The sequence below is a fragment of the Desmodus rotundus genome, chromosome 7 (assembly GCF_022682495.2).
Source record: "Desmodus rotundus isolate HL8 chromosome 7, HLdesRot8A.1, whole genome shotgun sequence".
Taxonomy (NCBI): Eukaryota; Metazoa; Chordata; class Mammalia; order Chiroptera; family Phyllostomidae; genus Desmodus; species Desmodus rotundus.
Window position 1 is genome coordinate 6,211,697 of NC_071393.1, and position 15,857 is coordinate 6,227,553.

At 51.7% G+C, this 15,857-nt stretch overlaps 1 protein-coding gene across 7 annotated transcripts in view; it reads left to right on the top strand.

The window, feature by feature from the left end:
• The first annotated feature begins 186 nt into the window (after positions 1-186).
• Positions 187-15,857, top strand: part of TPCN1 (two pore segment channel 1) — a 49,470-nt gene continuing 33,799 nt past the window's right edge. For 4 of the 7 annotated variants that reach the window (XR_006656365.2, XM_024566992.3, XM_045200641.3 and 1 more), the window contains exons 1-2: positions 187-367; positions 2,805-3,038. Coding sequence is in view for 6 of the 7 variants with exons in the window: in XM_024566992.3 (XP_024422760.3) it covers positions 199-367; positions 2,805-3,038 (403 nt within the window). In the remaining variant the exon portion in view is untranslated. Of the gene's footprint in view, positions 368-429; positions 1,094-1,116; positions 1,981-2,801; positions 3,039-15,857 lie in introns of those variants that run through there. The other 3 variants (XM_024566987.3, XM_045200638.3, XM_024566988.4) reach the window with 3 other exon arrangements.

The following is a 15,857-nucleotide window of genomic DNA, read 5'->3' on the forward strand; positions in this document are numbered from 1 at the left end:
GGTAAAGGGCGGAGCTTCTTAGTCCCTCCCCTTCCCTGGGAGGCGGGCCTTGAGTCCTGCGCCGGCAGCGGGCGAGAATTGTGGAAGGACTTGAGGCTTGGCCAATCAGAACTTACCGTGTCAGCCTAAGTAGCGAACAGGCCGCAGCTAAGGGGGAATGGGGTGGTGCCAGAGGGGTGAGGGGACAGTAGGCGGTGGATGAGAGAGCTGGCGCAGCTGCTGTGGTGGCAGCGGCTGAAGTGGCGGCAGCAGCAGCAGCGGTGGTGGCTGCAACAGCTCCAGGCTCGGGGTCTCAACAGCGGCGCCGCCGGCAGGCTGGGCTGCACAGTGCTGAGCCCGGCGCGCGGTCCGGGTTGCTGGGGCGCGTGTAAGAATTTGAGGGGTGCGAGGGATGGCCTGAGGAAAGGGCAGGGGTCAGGGGTCAGAGGGAGTGGAGTAAGAGTAAGGGGTTACCGCTGGGTACCGGAGTGTGGGCAGCGAGGGCAGGGCGGACCCAAAGGGACTGCGGGGAAGTCACCGCGCGCCTCTCTCCCTGTAGTCCAGGCCGGGACTTTGCACCCTCTTTCCTCGTCCTCGGCTCTCTGGGGCGACCCCCTCTCGGAGGCCCAGCCCTGGATTGGGCGCACGTGGAGCTGGAACTGCACTCCTCTTCCCTCCCCCCTCCTTCCTCACTTGCTCTTCGCCTTGGAGCCCTCAGGCGACTCCACTTGCACCGGCCAAGCTGCTCGAGCAGACAGCGTGACGGCTGCTGGCCCTCTCCTGGGACCTGTCCCTAGGGGTGACCCTTCCCTTCTGCGCGCTCTGCAGAGCGAGGAGCGCTGGGCTAGGACCCCCAAGTCCTGCACTGTGTGCAATCCCGCCCCGCTCCGGACCTCGCTGTTCCCTCTGTAGAAGGAGGGGCTGGAATGAACTCAGACTGCAGAACTGGTCTGGGAGGGGGTACAGGGTTAGGGTTAAGCCGGAGGCCAGGGACCGGGCATTTCTGAATTCAGACTGCCTGGGCTGGAACCTGGGCGCCACCACTTCCCAACGGCGTGCTTACAAGAGGCAGGTGAAGCAAACGCCTCCAAGCCTCAGTGTCCTCGTCTGTGAAGTGGGTATTTCTCAACAGCAGCACTAGTAACAGTTTGAGCCACTTATCTCTCTGTTGTGCTGGGTCGCCCCAGTGCCTTGTGGGATGTTAGCAGCAAACCTGGCCTCTACCTCCCAGCACCCCCGCCCCCGCCCCCACCTCTGGGGAATTGTTGCAATCGAACGTGTCTCCCCACAGTGCTAGTGTCCCCTGGGGAGGGGGCAGGATCGCCCCAGTTGAGAGCCCTGAGCTAAGACAATGCATGCCAGGAAAGTCATGTATTAAACAGTTAAAATAAAACCCACTAGCCATTATGATAATTATGATAAAATTAGGAAACTTCTTGACGAGTTGAGGGGGTGAGTAGATTCTCCCGCCTTCACAACGAGTACAGGAGAGCATGGCAAAATGTTTTTAATTGTCAAAACTGAGTGAAAGTTACAAGGAAGTTCATTTGCATATTCTCTCTACTTTTGAGTACGTTTGGAAATCTCTGTGGTAAAAATTTCAACCAAAAAAAAAACCCAAAATAAATAAAACCTGATTCTTAAGACAGCCAAATGGTAGTGTCTCATTTGGGATTTCCTCTTCTGTCTCCGTGGTATTGAGATTTAAAAGCAAAAGAAATCCCTGGATCTGGAGGAAACTTAAAAAAAAAAAATATCTAGCAGGAAGTTTGCTGGGCAGAGCGCTACAGGCTTAGCAGCAAGCAGACCGGTTCTCACTTGCAACTGCCTTGTTTTAAGAAGACATTGATGCCCAGGGACCCGCTTGGGATTATTCTGATGATTCGTGAAAGAAGTAAAGTGCGGGGTTGCCATCCAGTGAGTCTGTTTGGAGGCTAAGTTGATTGAGCCCAGAAAGCCTCGGCTTGGGGAAGGAACCGGCTGCTGTTTTCAAGTTCAAAGGTCTGCCATCAGAGCTGCTGAGTGTTGGCTTTTCTCTTGGTCCTCCCCAGCGGAAATGGGAATGTGTATAAATAGGAACTGTAGCAGGCTCGTGCTGAGTGTTATAAATCGGGGACTCAGGATGCGGCCTTCTGCTGGGTGACTGGAAGTCAGGATGCTACGGGCAAGGGTCGATGACCTGTGTCGCACTAACTCTTTACAGGTCGTAGGAGCTGAGTGCTGCCTCAGTCCCGGGCCTTGCACTTGGGGGAATTGTAGTGTAGTGGCCAGGAGCCCAGGGCTGGAGTCAGATTGCACAGTTCAAAGCTTGGCTTTTTAGCTAGAGGTTCTTGGGCAAGTTACCTAACCTCTCTGAGCCTAAAGTCTCCCCTTCTGTAATGGGCTATACTAATCCTACCTGTTATGAAGTTTCAAGCAGCTTTACTGAAAAATTGCAAGAAGAGTCCCTGGTACGTAGTAGGTGCTCATTGAGTATTAACTACTATTGTTTTAATAGTTGAATTTTTTTTAAAGTCTTTAAAATCTTTATAAAACTCTCACACAAACAAGTACAAAGAAAGAGGGGTGGAGATGGGACATATTAGTCATAATCTCAATCTCCAGACATAATTACCATTAACTTCAGTATTGGTTCTTGCAGAGTTTTTCCCTCATTTTTTCACACTATTATATACTCCACCATTTTAAAGGGGTACATTTTAGTGTTTTTTAGTGTGTTCGCAAGATTAAGCAACCGTTACCACCACCTAACTGCAGATTTTCATTAGTAGTGGTTGTATTTTAATAATTGTCTTCTTTTTTTTTTTATCTCCAAACCCTAGAAGATGCCTCAAATGGAGGAGTTTCTGAGACTCACCTCCGGGCCAGTGGCTTTGAAAGGGAGCTTCAAGCAGAGACTATTTGCAGCCCTGAACATCACATCCTGAGGGCCACAGGAGAGAAGAACATGGCCGTGAATTTAGATGACGACGTTCCCCTCATCTTGACCTTGGACGAGGGTGGCAGTGGCCCACTGGCTCCCTCCAATGGCCTGGGCCAAGAGGAGCTGCCTAGCAGAAGTAAGATGGTGGGGTGGGGGGGGAGGGTTGGGTGGCAACTTCAGGGGGTGAGTAGTGGCCTTGGTGGTCTGAGAGGAGACACGTGTACCCAAATGCCTGACTCCGTGTTTGACCCTCAGGATCTGACACAAACTTCTGGGAAACTGTAGGGTCCTAATCCTGCACCCCCAATTTAGGGATGCTTCCAGGGGCACTTGCATCCCTCAGCACCTTGCCCTGTCCCTCTTACACCTGAGGCACCCTGACTTTGCCCCTGGATGCTGGGAGGGGGGTGCCTCCGTCACACCTGTTCCTTGGCAAGCTTCCCTGCCCCATTCCAGGTTAAAAAAAGAAATAGACTTCAACACGGGCCTCCGTCTGTTCCAACCAGAAGCTGTTGGCAGGAAGGCAGAGCTGCTTCTCCCCGCCGGGGCTCCGTCCCTGCACTGCCCTGTACGGGGTGGAAGGGGCAAACACTTGTCGTGATCCATTGATTGGAGGGTTTGGGGTTTTGGTTTGTCTTCCTCTAAACCATAGCCTAGCACAAAGCGAACCCAAGAGAGGTGGTGAGCTTTAAATTTTTTAAAGTTTAAGTGTGTTTCTGGCAGAATGAGAAGCCTTAAAAACCTTTCTGGTGCTTATCCCAAAGCCATTTGTTTCATTTGGTCAGGCCTTGGGTCCAGGAGAGGCTTAAAATAACTTGCCTTTTACGGAGGGTCCGAAGACGTCAGGGACTAGCGCTTTGGGGTTCCTTAGAAATGGGTGTTTCACCCGCCAGCTGTGTGCCTGAGCCAGGATGGGGGAGGGGGTGCATTGCTCTCCTCCAGTTCACAAGTGAAGATACTTGGGTACAGGGAAAGGTGAGCCAGGCCCTCCTGTCTCCCTTGTCCAGAGGGAATATAGTGGGGTCACAGGGAGCTCAGCAGGCTCCCCCTGGCAGGGATGAGGAGAGTGGTGTTCCTGTGGGTGGGAGTCCCTGGGAGGCCCGGTTCCCTATACAAGGGCCTCCTTGTTTCGGCCTGTTCACGCCACCTAGGGTGGCAGAGCTAGATGTAGATGGCCCAGGAAGGTTAGAATGCCAACCAGGGCTGAGCACGCAGTGACTTGATTTCAGGCACACTTCTTAAATGCCCCAGAGCTCGCAAGCGTAGTGTTAGGCTCTTTATCATCTGTTACCTTAACTAAGGTCCTTTTGCAAGGTAGGCAGTATTATCCCTGCTTTACAGAGGAGGAAGCAATGAGTCAGAGAGGGTAAGTAACTTGCCTGATGTCACACAGCCAGCAGATGGTAGAGCAGAGATTTGAACCCAGGACTGTCTGACTCCAAAGTTCCCTCCCCTACTCTTCTCCTCTTTTATCTTCTCCTGCTCCTCCTGCTTCTTTTCCTCCTCTTTTTTTCTTCATATGCCTTTAATAAATGTGAGCACTGGCTTTTAATATTTACATATATTTTCTCATCATATAATCTCAAGATAGTTATTGTTGTCTGCATTTATCTTAGCCTCAGAGAGGTTAAGTAACTTGCCTAAGGTCACACAGCTAGGAAGCAGCAAGCTTTCTCTGATCTTCCCTCTCACACCACGGTGTCAGGGACTTGGGGAAGGGGGTGTAATGAAAGTGACACAGTCTCAGCTTCAGAGTAGGACCGCCCCTAGTGAGGGGGGTTTTCCGTCGATGGCCATCAAGGGAATGGACTGCAAGGAAGGGTGGTTGACGTGCTAAGGGTGTGGATCGTTCTGGAAAGAGGCTCAAGATTCTAAATGGAAATCCTGCCCATTGTGGTATGTGCTACATTTTTCTTTTTCTGCGTGCCACTTTTAAGTCCTCCCAAAGTGTCAGCGCTGATGGCAGGGTGTCCAGCTCTCCTGTGGGATCAAAGTGGGCAGAGCAGCCTGATTGTGTGTCAAGATCGGGTTTTGAACGGACCTCGATGAGTAGGAAATATTAAAAAAGACAATAAAGCCAACCTCGGATAGGCCGCTAGTGGGACTCTCCTTATCTTGGCAAAGTCGGTGGCTGATTTGGGTTTGTTTCTTGAAAAAAACCAAATAGCCCTGACTAGTGTGTCTCGGTTGAGCTTCGTCCCACAAAGCGAAATGTTGCCTGTTTGATTCCCGGTCAGGGCACATGCCTGGGTTGCGGACCAGTCCCCGGTTAGGGGTGTGCGAGAGGCAACCAATCGCAGTTTCTCTCACATATTGATATTTCTCTCCCTCTCTCCCTCCCATCTCCTCTCTCGAAAAATAAATAAATAAAATCTTTAAAAAAGAAAAACAAAATATAACTCCCCACAGTGCGTTAGTACCTCAGTTTCCGCTCTCCCTCTTACTGGGACATTTGCTAAAACCTCTAAGAAGGAGTGGGCGTAATGTACCCGGCCTGGCTGGGAACACGGCAGGGCCTGTCGGAGGAAGGGAGAGATTCAGAGGAGGCCTGCTGTCCCTTAGTACAGGCCTTTGTTGTTTCATGCTCAGATTTTGGCATTGACCTTCTACCCAACATCCCCCTTCCTTGTCATCTGAGCATTCTGTCTCCAACACAAATCCAGCCTGGTGATTTCCCCAACTCCAAGCTCCCCAGGAGCCTCCTGCCCCCCCGTACTGGATGAAGACTGAGCTCCTTAGCTCCTTATGAGGCCTTGTGTGTTCCAGCCCTTCTAACCTGACCTGTCCCATTTCCTGCCTTATCCCACAGTGTCACGCTGTTTCTAGTTCTGTGAGTCCCCCGTGCTTTCTTAACCCTCTCCGCCTGGCTGGTAACTCAGTGTGGGACGCCTGTCCCAGCCTCTTGTTTGCTCATGAGCTTTGTTTCTGTCTTGGAAGTCCTGCTGGTGACCCCATCTCTCTGACCCTTTCCCCTGCTGACAGGGCTAATGACTGCCCTTTTCTGCTTTGGTATCTTGATTAGACTTCCATTATTACAAGTCGCTTACTTTGTGGTAATTCCTTATTTAGCCACCTGATCACCTACCAGGCCTGAGTTCCATCCATCTTGGTTATCACCCAGCTCGATGATACATTGAACAGGTCGTGGTTAAAATAAGCCTAGTTGGGTTTCTGGAGCCTTATAGCTGGTGGGAGTGGCTGTTGTCTGAGGGTCCTAGTCAGAAGTGGGCAGCATCCCCCCTACCTCATCTCCAAACCAGTGGTTTGAGTCTCATGTCTCCCAACAGAGCTGATTGTCCTAGAAGCTGCCCTCTGTGGCTGGTGTAACTCTTGAGGTAGTACGGAGCTGGCAGAATGCAGGCAGAAGTCTTCCGCGGCAGAGTTGGCCCTTGCTGGGCATGAGGCACTGGCAAATAAGCAAGCTTTCTAAGGGCATAAGCCTTGACCCATCCTGACCTCCGCCTTGACCCAGTGGCTGTCGCCAGTGCCTCTTCCTCTGGCTTTGTACCGCCATGTTCCTTGTCTTAGCTTGGGCTGCCATGACCAAACAGCACAGACTCGGGGTTTGAACAACAGGAAGTTATTATCTCCCAGTTCTGGAGGCTGGAAGTCTAAGATCAGGGGTCAGCAGGTATGGTTTCTGCTGAGGCCTCTCTTCTGGACTTGCAGGTGGACACCTTCTCACTATTTCCTCACCTGTTCATCCCTTGGTCTGTGTGCTTGTGTCTTAATCTTTTTTTATAGGGACACCAGTCAGATTGGATCAGGGCCCACCTATGTGACCCTCATTTCACCTTGGTTCCCTCTGTAAAGGCCTTCTCTCCAAATACAGCCATATTCTGAGGTCCTGGGGGTTAAGGCTTCAACAAAGGAATTGTAGGAAGACGTGATTCAGTCCCTAACTCTCCTGCCCTTTGCTCAGAAGCAGGTACCCAGGAATCTGGCTATGCTGCCCATGACCCTTGATTCTATCTAGAGATGACCTATGATGGGGCATTGGCCCTGTATGGAACTGGAGGGTTTGGGATTTTTTTCCTTCTGTGGGCAAGGATGGATTTTTTCCAAGACTCAGGCATCTCTGGGCTATAAGGGTGGCTGCCAAAATGCTAATGAGTGACTCATAGGCAGAAAATGTCAGGTTGATAAAGGAGGCAGGTATGAGTAGAGGTATTTAAAGCCTACAATTAGGAATGACCTTGAACACAGTTCAGCAGGGCTGGCCTTTTGACAGTGCAGCTTAGAGATGGCCCGAGCACTGGACATCAGGCTGTGGTCTAGACCACCACTAGACACAGTCCGAATGTCGTGGCAATACAAGGGTGTTTTCAAGGGAATTTGGGTCACACTTAGCTTTTGCCTTCTCATTGCCTTTCAACTCAACAGCTGCCTAAGATGGGCCTGTGTGTTATGTCCTCTCTGGGTGAAAAAGGGGTTGGGGGCCAGGGAGGTGGCAGAGGCTTGAGCAGGGCACTTAGTCTCATGGGCTATGCTGGTGCTGGTAGTTCATGGTTGGCAGGTGACAGGACACACCCGGATAAGGCTTAAGGTGATGGAGCAGAAGAGGACCTCTCCCTCCTTCATCCCAGTGTCTACTATGCCATTGGCAGTTCCCTGGAACCCAATGTGGAAGGTCACTGCCCCTTTGCAGGGGGTCAACATGTGGTGCTCTGGCTCCCTTTCCAGAGCGTTCATGCAGCCAGAGCCCATTGGCACCAGGCTCAGTTGACGTGGGCCAGTGCTCTTGGCCTTAGGGCACATGTAGCCAAGATGGGCTGGAAAGAACAGTGGGGCATACATCCCAGGATGCCCAACCCCTAGGTGGGCTCCATTGCATAAATCTGGGCCTGTGGTGCTTTCCCTGACCCAGTGTCCCTAGTGTACTTGCCTGAGAGTTTAGCCAGAGAGACTTGAATAGCTTTTGTGATTTGTGATATCCTGTGCAGTGGAGTGGTCAGGCTGTGGGCTTTGGAGTCAAGTGCCAGGCCTTCCATCCTAGCTAAGTATAGACTTAATTTCTCTAAGCCTCAGCCTCCTTGTCTGTATCCTCGGGTCAGAGAGCATCTCCCAGGAGGGCTATTGGGAGAATTTAGTGAGCCCATGTGGGTGATGCCCATGTGAGTACCTGACCAGCCATAAGCGTTTATCGTGGCCAGAGACTGGGCTCGTTTGCAATATCATGGCACACGAGCAGGGGTCCTGAACCCAGGCCAAGATCCGAACCCTGTTTGCCTCACTCCTGGCCCAGCAGGTGGCCCCTGCCAAGCCGGGGAGCAGAGACAGCATGGCAGCTGGAGACCAAACAGCAATTAGACTTTCACAGCCTCCCAGGGAGCGTGGGCATTTGGCTCCGCCGGAGTCATTCCCCTGGCTTTCTTAGGGCCTTGCCAAGGCAGAATGCCGGGTGTCACCAGGCTGGTGGAGGCACCAATTAAAATGAGCAAGCACCTGGCATGCTGGGTTCCAGCCTCATAACTGGGACTTGAAGCCCTTCACTTCCTCAGCCCTCTGTGTCTTCGTGGGGGATCCTGTCTGTTGCCTCGGGCCCCCCTGCCATGAAATGCCATCTCTGCCCTCCACATGCAGATAGCTGCCATGTCTGAATGGCAGCAGTGACAGCTGGGTGCTGGCGGGAGCGCCCGCTGCACTGCTCTTTCCCCATCGCCTTAGGGGGGTCTAAGCTCACATTTGCTGCGAGAGAGCTTCATGAGCCAGAACACTCAACTTCTCATGCTCCAAGCTGGGGAGGGAGCGTGGGAAGGTTCTGATGGCACCAGCAGTGTGCCTCTGGTGGCTTCTGGTCGCAGTGCCCTCCCCGGGGCTGCTTCAGATTAGAGCTCAGTGGCCCAGGAAGGAAGCCCTTGCTCTTCAGAGGGAACACCAAGTTGCCCCATCCCACAGGGCAGCTCCCTGTTCTCAACCCTTTGCCAGGTGAATTCCCTGCTTTGGACATTTGCCGACTCTCTCCCTCCTGTCTGAGCTGAGGAAGGTCAAACACAAGAAAAATAATGGCTCACGGGTATCGAGCTCTCACCGTGTGCTGGGCAGCGTCCAAGTGTCCACTGTTCCTGTGCCGGCTCCCTCACTGGGTCCTCTCTGCAGATCTGCGCACTCGGTGTTTTCGTTATCCTCACCAGATTAAGAGGAAACTGAGGCTCTGAGGTTGGAGCTTACCCACGCTCATGCAGCCAGGAAGTGCCTGCAGCCGCATCGACTCGGTGTCTTCTGGCTTCAATGCTCAGGCTCTTAACCACTTAACCTAGCGTGCTGCACACTAGGAAGGAAAGCTCAGTGGCGCAAGCAGGATTTTAAGGTGACTTTGCTTTTCCAAAAAAGCAAAGGTGTCGAAAAGGAAGCTGGTGTCCATCTTTATCTTCATTTTTTTTTTAAGTTGAACTTTTATTTTCTATAAGGCATTTGTTCTAAATTGGAGTTCTGTATGGAGACCTCCCTTTCATATTGTAAAACTAGCAAAACCATTGGGGTTTCATTGTATAGAAACTGGAAGACATGAGCAAGTGAAAGAAAACAAAGCAACAACAAAAACACCGGAAAGGATGGACCCAGTTTCACCCCACTGTGAAATCGACAGCTTTCTCCTCAATGTGCGCCCTTCCCCAGCTCTTTGGTGCATAGGCATTTGGCTAAATTTTACATCCTGGAGGTTGGAACAAGACAGTTTGAGCTGAAAATGGGAACCCACAGGAGTCAAGATTTGGGAATGGCAAAGGAAGGACAAAGGAGGACCAGCCTTGGACTGGGGCATGAGACTCATGAGGCCAGCTGAGGTTGCTGGAGAGGACACCTTCCAAGGTCACAGGTTCCCAGAGGCAGGTGGCCCCACATTGGGACTTGCCTGGAGAATGTTCTGGGACTGGATAACCAACTTAGGTCATTGGTGCTTAGGTTGTCTTTTGCACTGAGGACTCCCTTTGCCTTCTTTGTTGTTGGTTCACTGTACTTACCAAGTTGTAAAAATGTGTACATCTCCTCTGTTCAGACCACTTGTGAGGGTCTGGTTCCGCCGAAGTGACCTTTGGAGCAAGGACCTGAGAGCGGGGCTGTCCCAGGCCCACTGGGCCTGGGACACGTGGTGTGCACCCTCTACAGGGGCAGCTGCTACCTCACTCTGGCCGTTCATGACCACGTGGGATCACAGGCTGATTGTTACCACATTTTCCAGTGTTTCAAGAGATGTCAAATTGTACACTTTTAATCAGAAGTTTTCCGATTTTTAGATATTGGCAACTAGTTCATATTTGTTAAACACAGTCAATGAGTCAGATCTGGTGAAGGGGCTGCCGCTTCATGATCTCTGATATAGAACATACCAGCACAGCCTTAGTTTTCTGTTTGAGCAAACTACTTCAAAATAGGGTATTTGGATTACAAATTTTTAAAAGATTGGCTCTTTTTCTCAGTGTATTTTAGTTAGAGAAGCAAGGAATAGCACAGTATTGCAGCAGTGTGTGTGTTTGTTTTTCAAGGCATGTTTTAGGGGTTTTGTTTTTCCGTGGAAGACAGCTGTGTTCGGGGAATCTCCTAGGTGAAGGTTTGTGGCTCCGGCCTGTATCTGGAGCGCTCACAAATGTCTCCCAGGAGAGCTCTTTGGGTTCCACCCCTGTTCCCTGGCCCGGCAATGAACCCAGTAGCTGCAAATCAGAGTGGCCTGTCTGCCACCTTGAAGTATTACTAGTTTTCCTCAGAGCCAGACTCGTTGCTCTCTTACTGGAGGTGCAAACGACCACCTGCCGTCGGAAAGGGTGCGGGCTGTCACGCTCACGGAGATGGCTCATCCTCATAGTCTTGTGAAGTAATGGGGTTTATCCCCATTTCTCAGATGTGCAATTGGAGGTGTGGGAAAGGGATGAACGGCACAGGTGGACAGTGGGGCCGTGGGGCCGCTTCATTCAGCCAGTGTTGGTGGTCTGCTGCATACCAGGTGGGCACCTGGGCAGGTGTGTGGGGCACCTGGAGAGGCGTGTGGCGCCCCGTAATCACGGAGCGCTGCCACCTCTGTTCTCAGGCCTCGCGCACAGGGAACGCTTCTCCGCCCAGGCTCTAGTGGTCTTGAAAGTTTCGTTAACCTCCGCATAATAGATAGGGAAACCATACACTTAGACCTGCCCACTTGGGGAGAGTCAGGCCAAGCCCTTGGATCGAGTGACAAAGCCCTTGAAGACCAGGTGCCCTGACCCGCGTCCCCTGCCTGGCCCCAGACGCCTGGCAGTGGCCACAGACTTTCCCGGCTGTGAGACATTTCGCCCCAGTCACAATCCTGGCAGACTGCCCTCTGTTCTTTTACTGTACCCCAGAAATCAGAACCAGTAATCAAACATCTTAAAACACGGGGCTGCTCCTGCAGTCTCATGTATCCAATAATCTTAAAATGTTGTTTATTTTCTTAGTAAAACCATTTTCGCGACCACACTTCCTGGGGGCTGCTTGTCTCTTGCTTCTGATCTGTCCCCACTTCAGCTGAAGACCTCTGCCCTCCTTTCCCCGAGCCTGCCCAACCCTCCCAACCGTCAGGGTGGTGGCTGAATTGCCACACCCTGTCCTCTAAGTACACTGTTTGCGCCTCAGTCTTTGCTCTCCGTGGGCAGAGCCCGCTCGCCCCCCAGCACCCGCGTGTGGTAGATTTGATGACTGTCTTCTGTACAGAGTCGGCGTTTGCTTTGTGCCATGATGGATTCCCAAAGGTTGTGAGAAAAATGGACTTTTGGTTAAGTCGAAAATTTAAAGTACGGGCAGGAGAACTGAGTTTGGCAAAGCGTCTTTTTATTGTACGATTAATAGCCCTTGGCTCATCCCGTGTTGAGGTGGGTTTTATAAACCATGTTCCCTTCTATCAACGTTTAATGTTTGTGGATTTTAAAAATTGTATTGATTGATTTGAGAGAGAGAAAGAGAGAGGGGGCGGGGAAAGGGGGAGAGAGAGAAACATCGATTTGTTATTTCACTTATGCATTCATTGGTTGATTCTTGCCCTGACCTGGGGTCAAATCTGGAAGCTTCACTTACCAGGACGGTGCTCTGAACAGCTGAGCCACCCGGCCAGGGCCCGTCTCTGTGATTCGCATGGAGGTGGCCGGGTTGGACGGGAAAGGAAGATGTAGTGCCCAAACCGATGTAATGCCTGAGTCGGTGCTACTGTTTTGGCTCCTGATATTTTATATAACTGTGCCCCTTTCTGGTAGTATGGATTTCGCAAAGGCAGAGACCCCTTTTCTACACATACCCTGAGCACTAATAAATAGACATCAAATAACATAGCTGGGACTGAGTCACCAGTTTTTAAAAACACCCAGGGTCCCAAGTGACTCTGTCAGGCATAGCAAACCTGCCCTGGAACCATCTGGGATGACAAGGAGACTCATTCGCAGGTGATCAGGTCAGAAGTCGCCTGGGCGGGGCCTGTCCCTGCCTCCTCTAGGAGCAGCCTGCTTTCTGGTCTCTGCGTTTAGGGCTTTGTGGTTCTCCAGGAGCCCCCACAACTGCTGTCTCAGCCCCGGGGGGCTGGTTCCCACCTTCCTCACATCTGAGCTCACACCACCACCACCTGCCATTGTGGGCTGCCTTCCTATCTTGCTAATCTCCCTTTTTGTTAAGTTGGGTTTTAATTTTTTTCTTTTAGCTTTTGCTGAAAATCAGCTCGGGCAGAGCGACTGTGCTCTGTGCTGGCTAATGGCTTGGAGCCGCTCCAAGCTGCCGGATGCGTTGGCTCTCACTTGTGGGTGGTCGTCGACAAGCGTGATGCCTTCTCTCTGTGACTCTCAAGGGTCCCCTCTTCTTGCGGGCTCGGCTGTTCACACTTGGCTGGACCGCCGTGTTGTCTGGAATCACAGCTTTTACTGTGCACCCTGCAGCCAGACTTGTCACTTCGGCAGGGCTCAGATTCTAAGAGAACCAAAGCGCCCTCGGCCTTCAGGCACGTTGGCTCGTTTGGTTTCGTGGTGTGTTGTTTTGTGCTGTTTCCGTTTGGATCAGACGCTGTCCCAGGGTGTGCCCGGCTCACGGATCTGGAGTGGGGTGGCCTGGGGGAAGTCTCAGATTGTTAGAAGTGTGTGTGTGTGTGTGTGTATTTGGAGAGTGAGTCTGTCTGGTGGTACTCTACAGCGTTCCAACAATTCTTCAGTCTCTTTGTCTGTTGCAAAGGCTGGGGTTTAATTTCCAGCATCACCCCTTGGTAGCTGCGCAGCCACGAATGAGGAGCTGAGCTTCAGTTTCTTCCGGAGTTTTAGTGTCTTCATCTGTGAAACGGGGCTGAGAATTTCCTAATCAGGGCTGACATGAAGATTACATGGGAGCCCTGGCCAGGTGGCTCAGTGGGTCAGTGCACAAATAAGCGGAGCAGCAAATCATTGTTTCTCTCTTTCCTTCTTTCTCTCTCTCTCTCTCTCCTTCCCTCTCCCCCTCTCCCTTTCTTCCTCTCCCTCTCCCCCTTTCCCTTTCTCTCACCCCTTGCCTCCCTCTCTCTCTAAAATCAGTAAATTAAAGTTTTTTTAAATGGCTAAATGGGGAATTGCGTAGAACATTTCATAGCACTGACTCAATAAGTGGAAATTCTACTAGTAACGTGTCAGAGTTCGTTCTCACCCTGGCAGTGAGGTCGTTCTTGAGCACCTGAGTAGGTTATCTGAGGACTCTCTGAATTGAGAACTTGAGCTCCCTCTTCCCTTTATTAAATTCTCTGGCTTCTCCTTAAGGAATGTTAGCTGGTGTTTTGCATTTTCTTAAGGATCTGATTGTGACAAACTGGGGAACAGCAATACGTTCACTTCCTTGACCACCGTCCGGGTGCTCTGCAGAGATAATTCAACTGCAGCAGCTCCATCTTCTGCCCACTCTTTAGGGTGGCTTCTTGGTTTCTCTCGTCTTTTTCTTTATTTGTGCTGCCTCTTTTGGGCTGCCTTCCCCACTCGATGGAAAGGGTAACTGAGGACAAGGAAGAGGAAGCCAAGCCCAGCGCCTGGCCACTCACCATGCAGACTGTCAGGCCCCTGTCAGCTCCTCTGGGAGCAGCAGCCAGGCAAGCCCAGGTCCCTGGAGAAGTGGCACGCCTCCGCCACTGAGCTCTCTATAGGATGTAGACTTCCTCCCAACTGTCACATCTCCAAGGGCCTGTGCCTCCTTGTCGCTGCTCTTCTGAGCAGAGCCGCTAGCTGTGGCAGAAGATCCAGATGCTGGGGCATGGCCAGTGTTCATAGGGATCTGCCAGCCCCGCAGCTGCTCCCAGGTAGGGCTAGAGCGGACCTCTGCCCCGTGCTGAGTGGACAGCATCAGCAGATGCAGCAGCAGCTGCACGGAGAGCGTGGCTCCCAGCCAGCCCTGTTCCTCCGGCGCTACGGGTCCGCTGACCCCGCGCAGGGCCCAGGGAGTGCCCCTGCGCAGAGAAAACTGCCTTTCGTTGCCGCTGGCTCCTCTGCCACTCCCAGCCCCACCTCGTGTGTTCCACAATTAGCATTTCTGATGCTTCCCAGTGAATACGACAGATGTTCGCGCAGGTGCTGCACTCTTCACTGGGTAAACAGAGTGGAGTTTGCATGCCCCTGAGTATGTGTGTATGTGTGTGTGTGTGTGTGTGTGTGTGTGAAGCGTGGGGCCTTTGAGATGTGTGGAGTCTTTACAAGTGTTTTTTTTCAAAGCATCTGAAGCACTTTGCACATGGTAGGCGCTCAATAAATACTGCATGATGAGTGACTGGGGGGAGTGAAAGCCTTTTGTTTCATAATAAGCCCAGTGGCACAGGAGCCCGAAGTACAATCGCAAGTTAAACCTTGAAATTCACAGACTAGAGAAGGTAGAAATCAGGTCCTGCCTCACCACGAAATTACCTGCGGGCGCCTGCAAACCACTTGTTCCCTCTCTGCCTAGGCCAAAGGTGTGGTGGAGGGTGTGCCAAGATACGGATTTTTATGCAAAGGGTGGTGAGGAGGGATAGATGCTAGAAATTACCTCAGTGGCTCCTCAGATTAAGTGCCCTTTAAGTGGGAGCTCACCATGGCTCCCCCGGGAAGAGGAACTTAGATTTTGCCCCGGCAGGATGTTTGTGGATGGGGTTATGACGTTAACCAAGACTGGCCACCCTGGCTGTGTGTTTCCCATTGGTGCATGTGGTCCAAGTGCCCTGCTGTTAGAACCCATTGGTTCAAGTCCAATGGGCTTAATAGGCTTACACCCCTTAACAGGCTTACACCCCTGTCCCTGCAGGTGGGGGGAAGGGGTGAGTGCTCAGACTACCTGGGCTTGGACCCCAGCTTGGCCACTTCCTTGCTATGTGACCTTGAGCAAATCTCTTAGCCTCTGGGCCTTAGGTCCCCGCTCTGCAAACTGGAGATGATGAGAGTCTTTGGTTCATGGGGTTTTTTGACCCCTACAACTCTGTTTGGTGCGCATTAAGTGCTGAGTGTGAGCTATAGTTCTTGCTACCATTCCCAGAACATCAGCCTTGTCTCTGGCTCTTTGAACTTCAGGATTCCTGAGCCTTCTGGGTTCCCAGACAGGCCCTGCTGCTCGCCTCTCTGTGCATGCATGATCTCCCCCATCTCTGAAAGGTATCCCCAGTTTCTAGCGAGTTCAAGGCCCCACCTCATCCCCCCTCTGACACCTCTTCATCTTTCAAAAGCCTGCACAGACATTACCCCCGAATCCCTCCCTGCCTCTGCCTACCAGCCCCCTTGGGGGTAGCTGTTGCCACAGCCTTTTCTAGGCTCTTGTAACCACCAAATGACTTTAATGCACCAGAATCACATTTCTTCTTTCGCCTGCTGGTAGTGGACCTCGTGAGGACAAAACTTGTGGTTTTACTTTTTCAAAAATCGACACACAGCACAATGCCTGGTATACAGTGGGTGGTGAATAAATGTCTCCTCCAATTAAGTCATGCTTATCTGCATCTGGAAAGTCAGTCTTTGTAAACTTCACCTTCCCCTTTTTCTCTCTCAAATTACTTCAT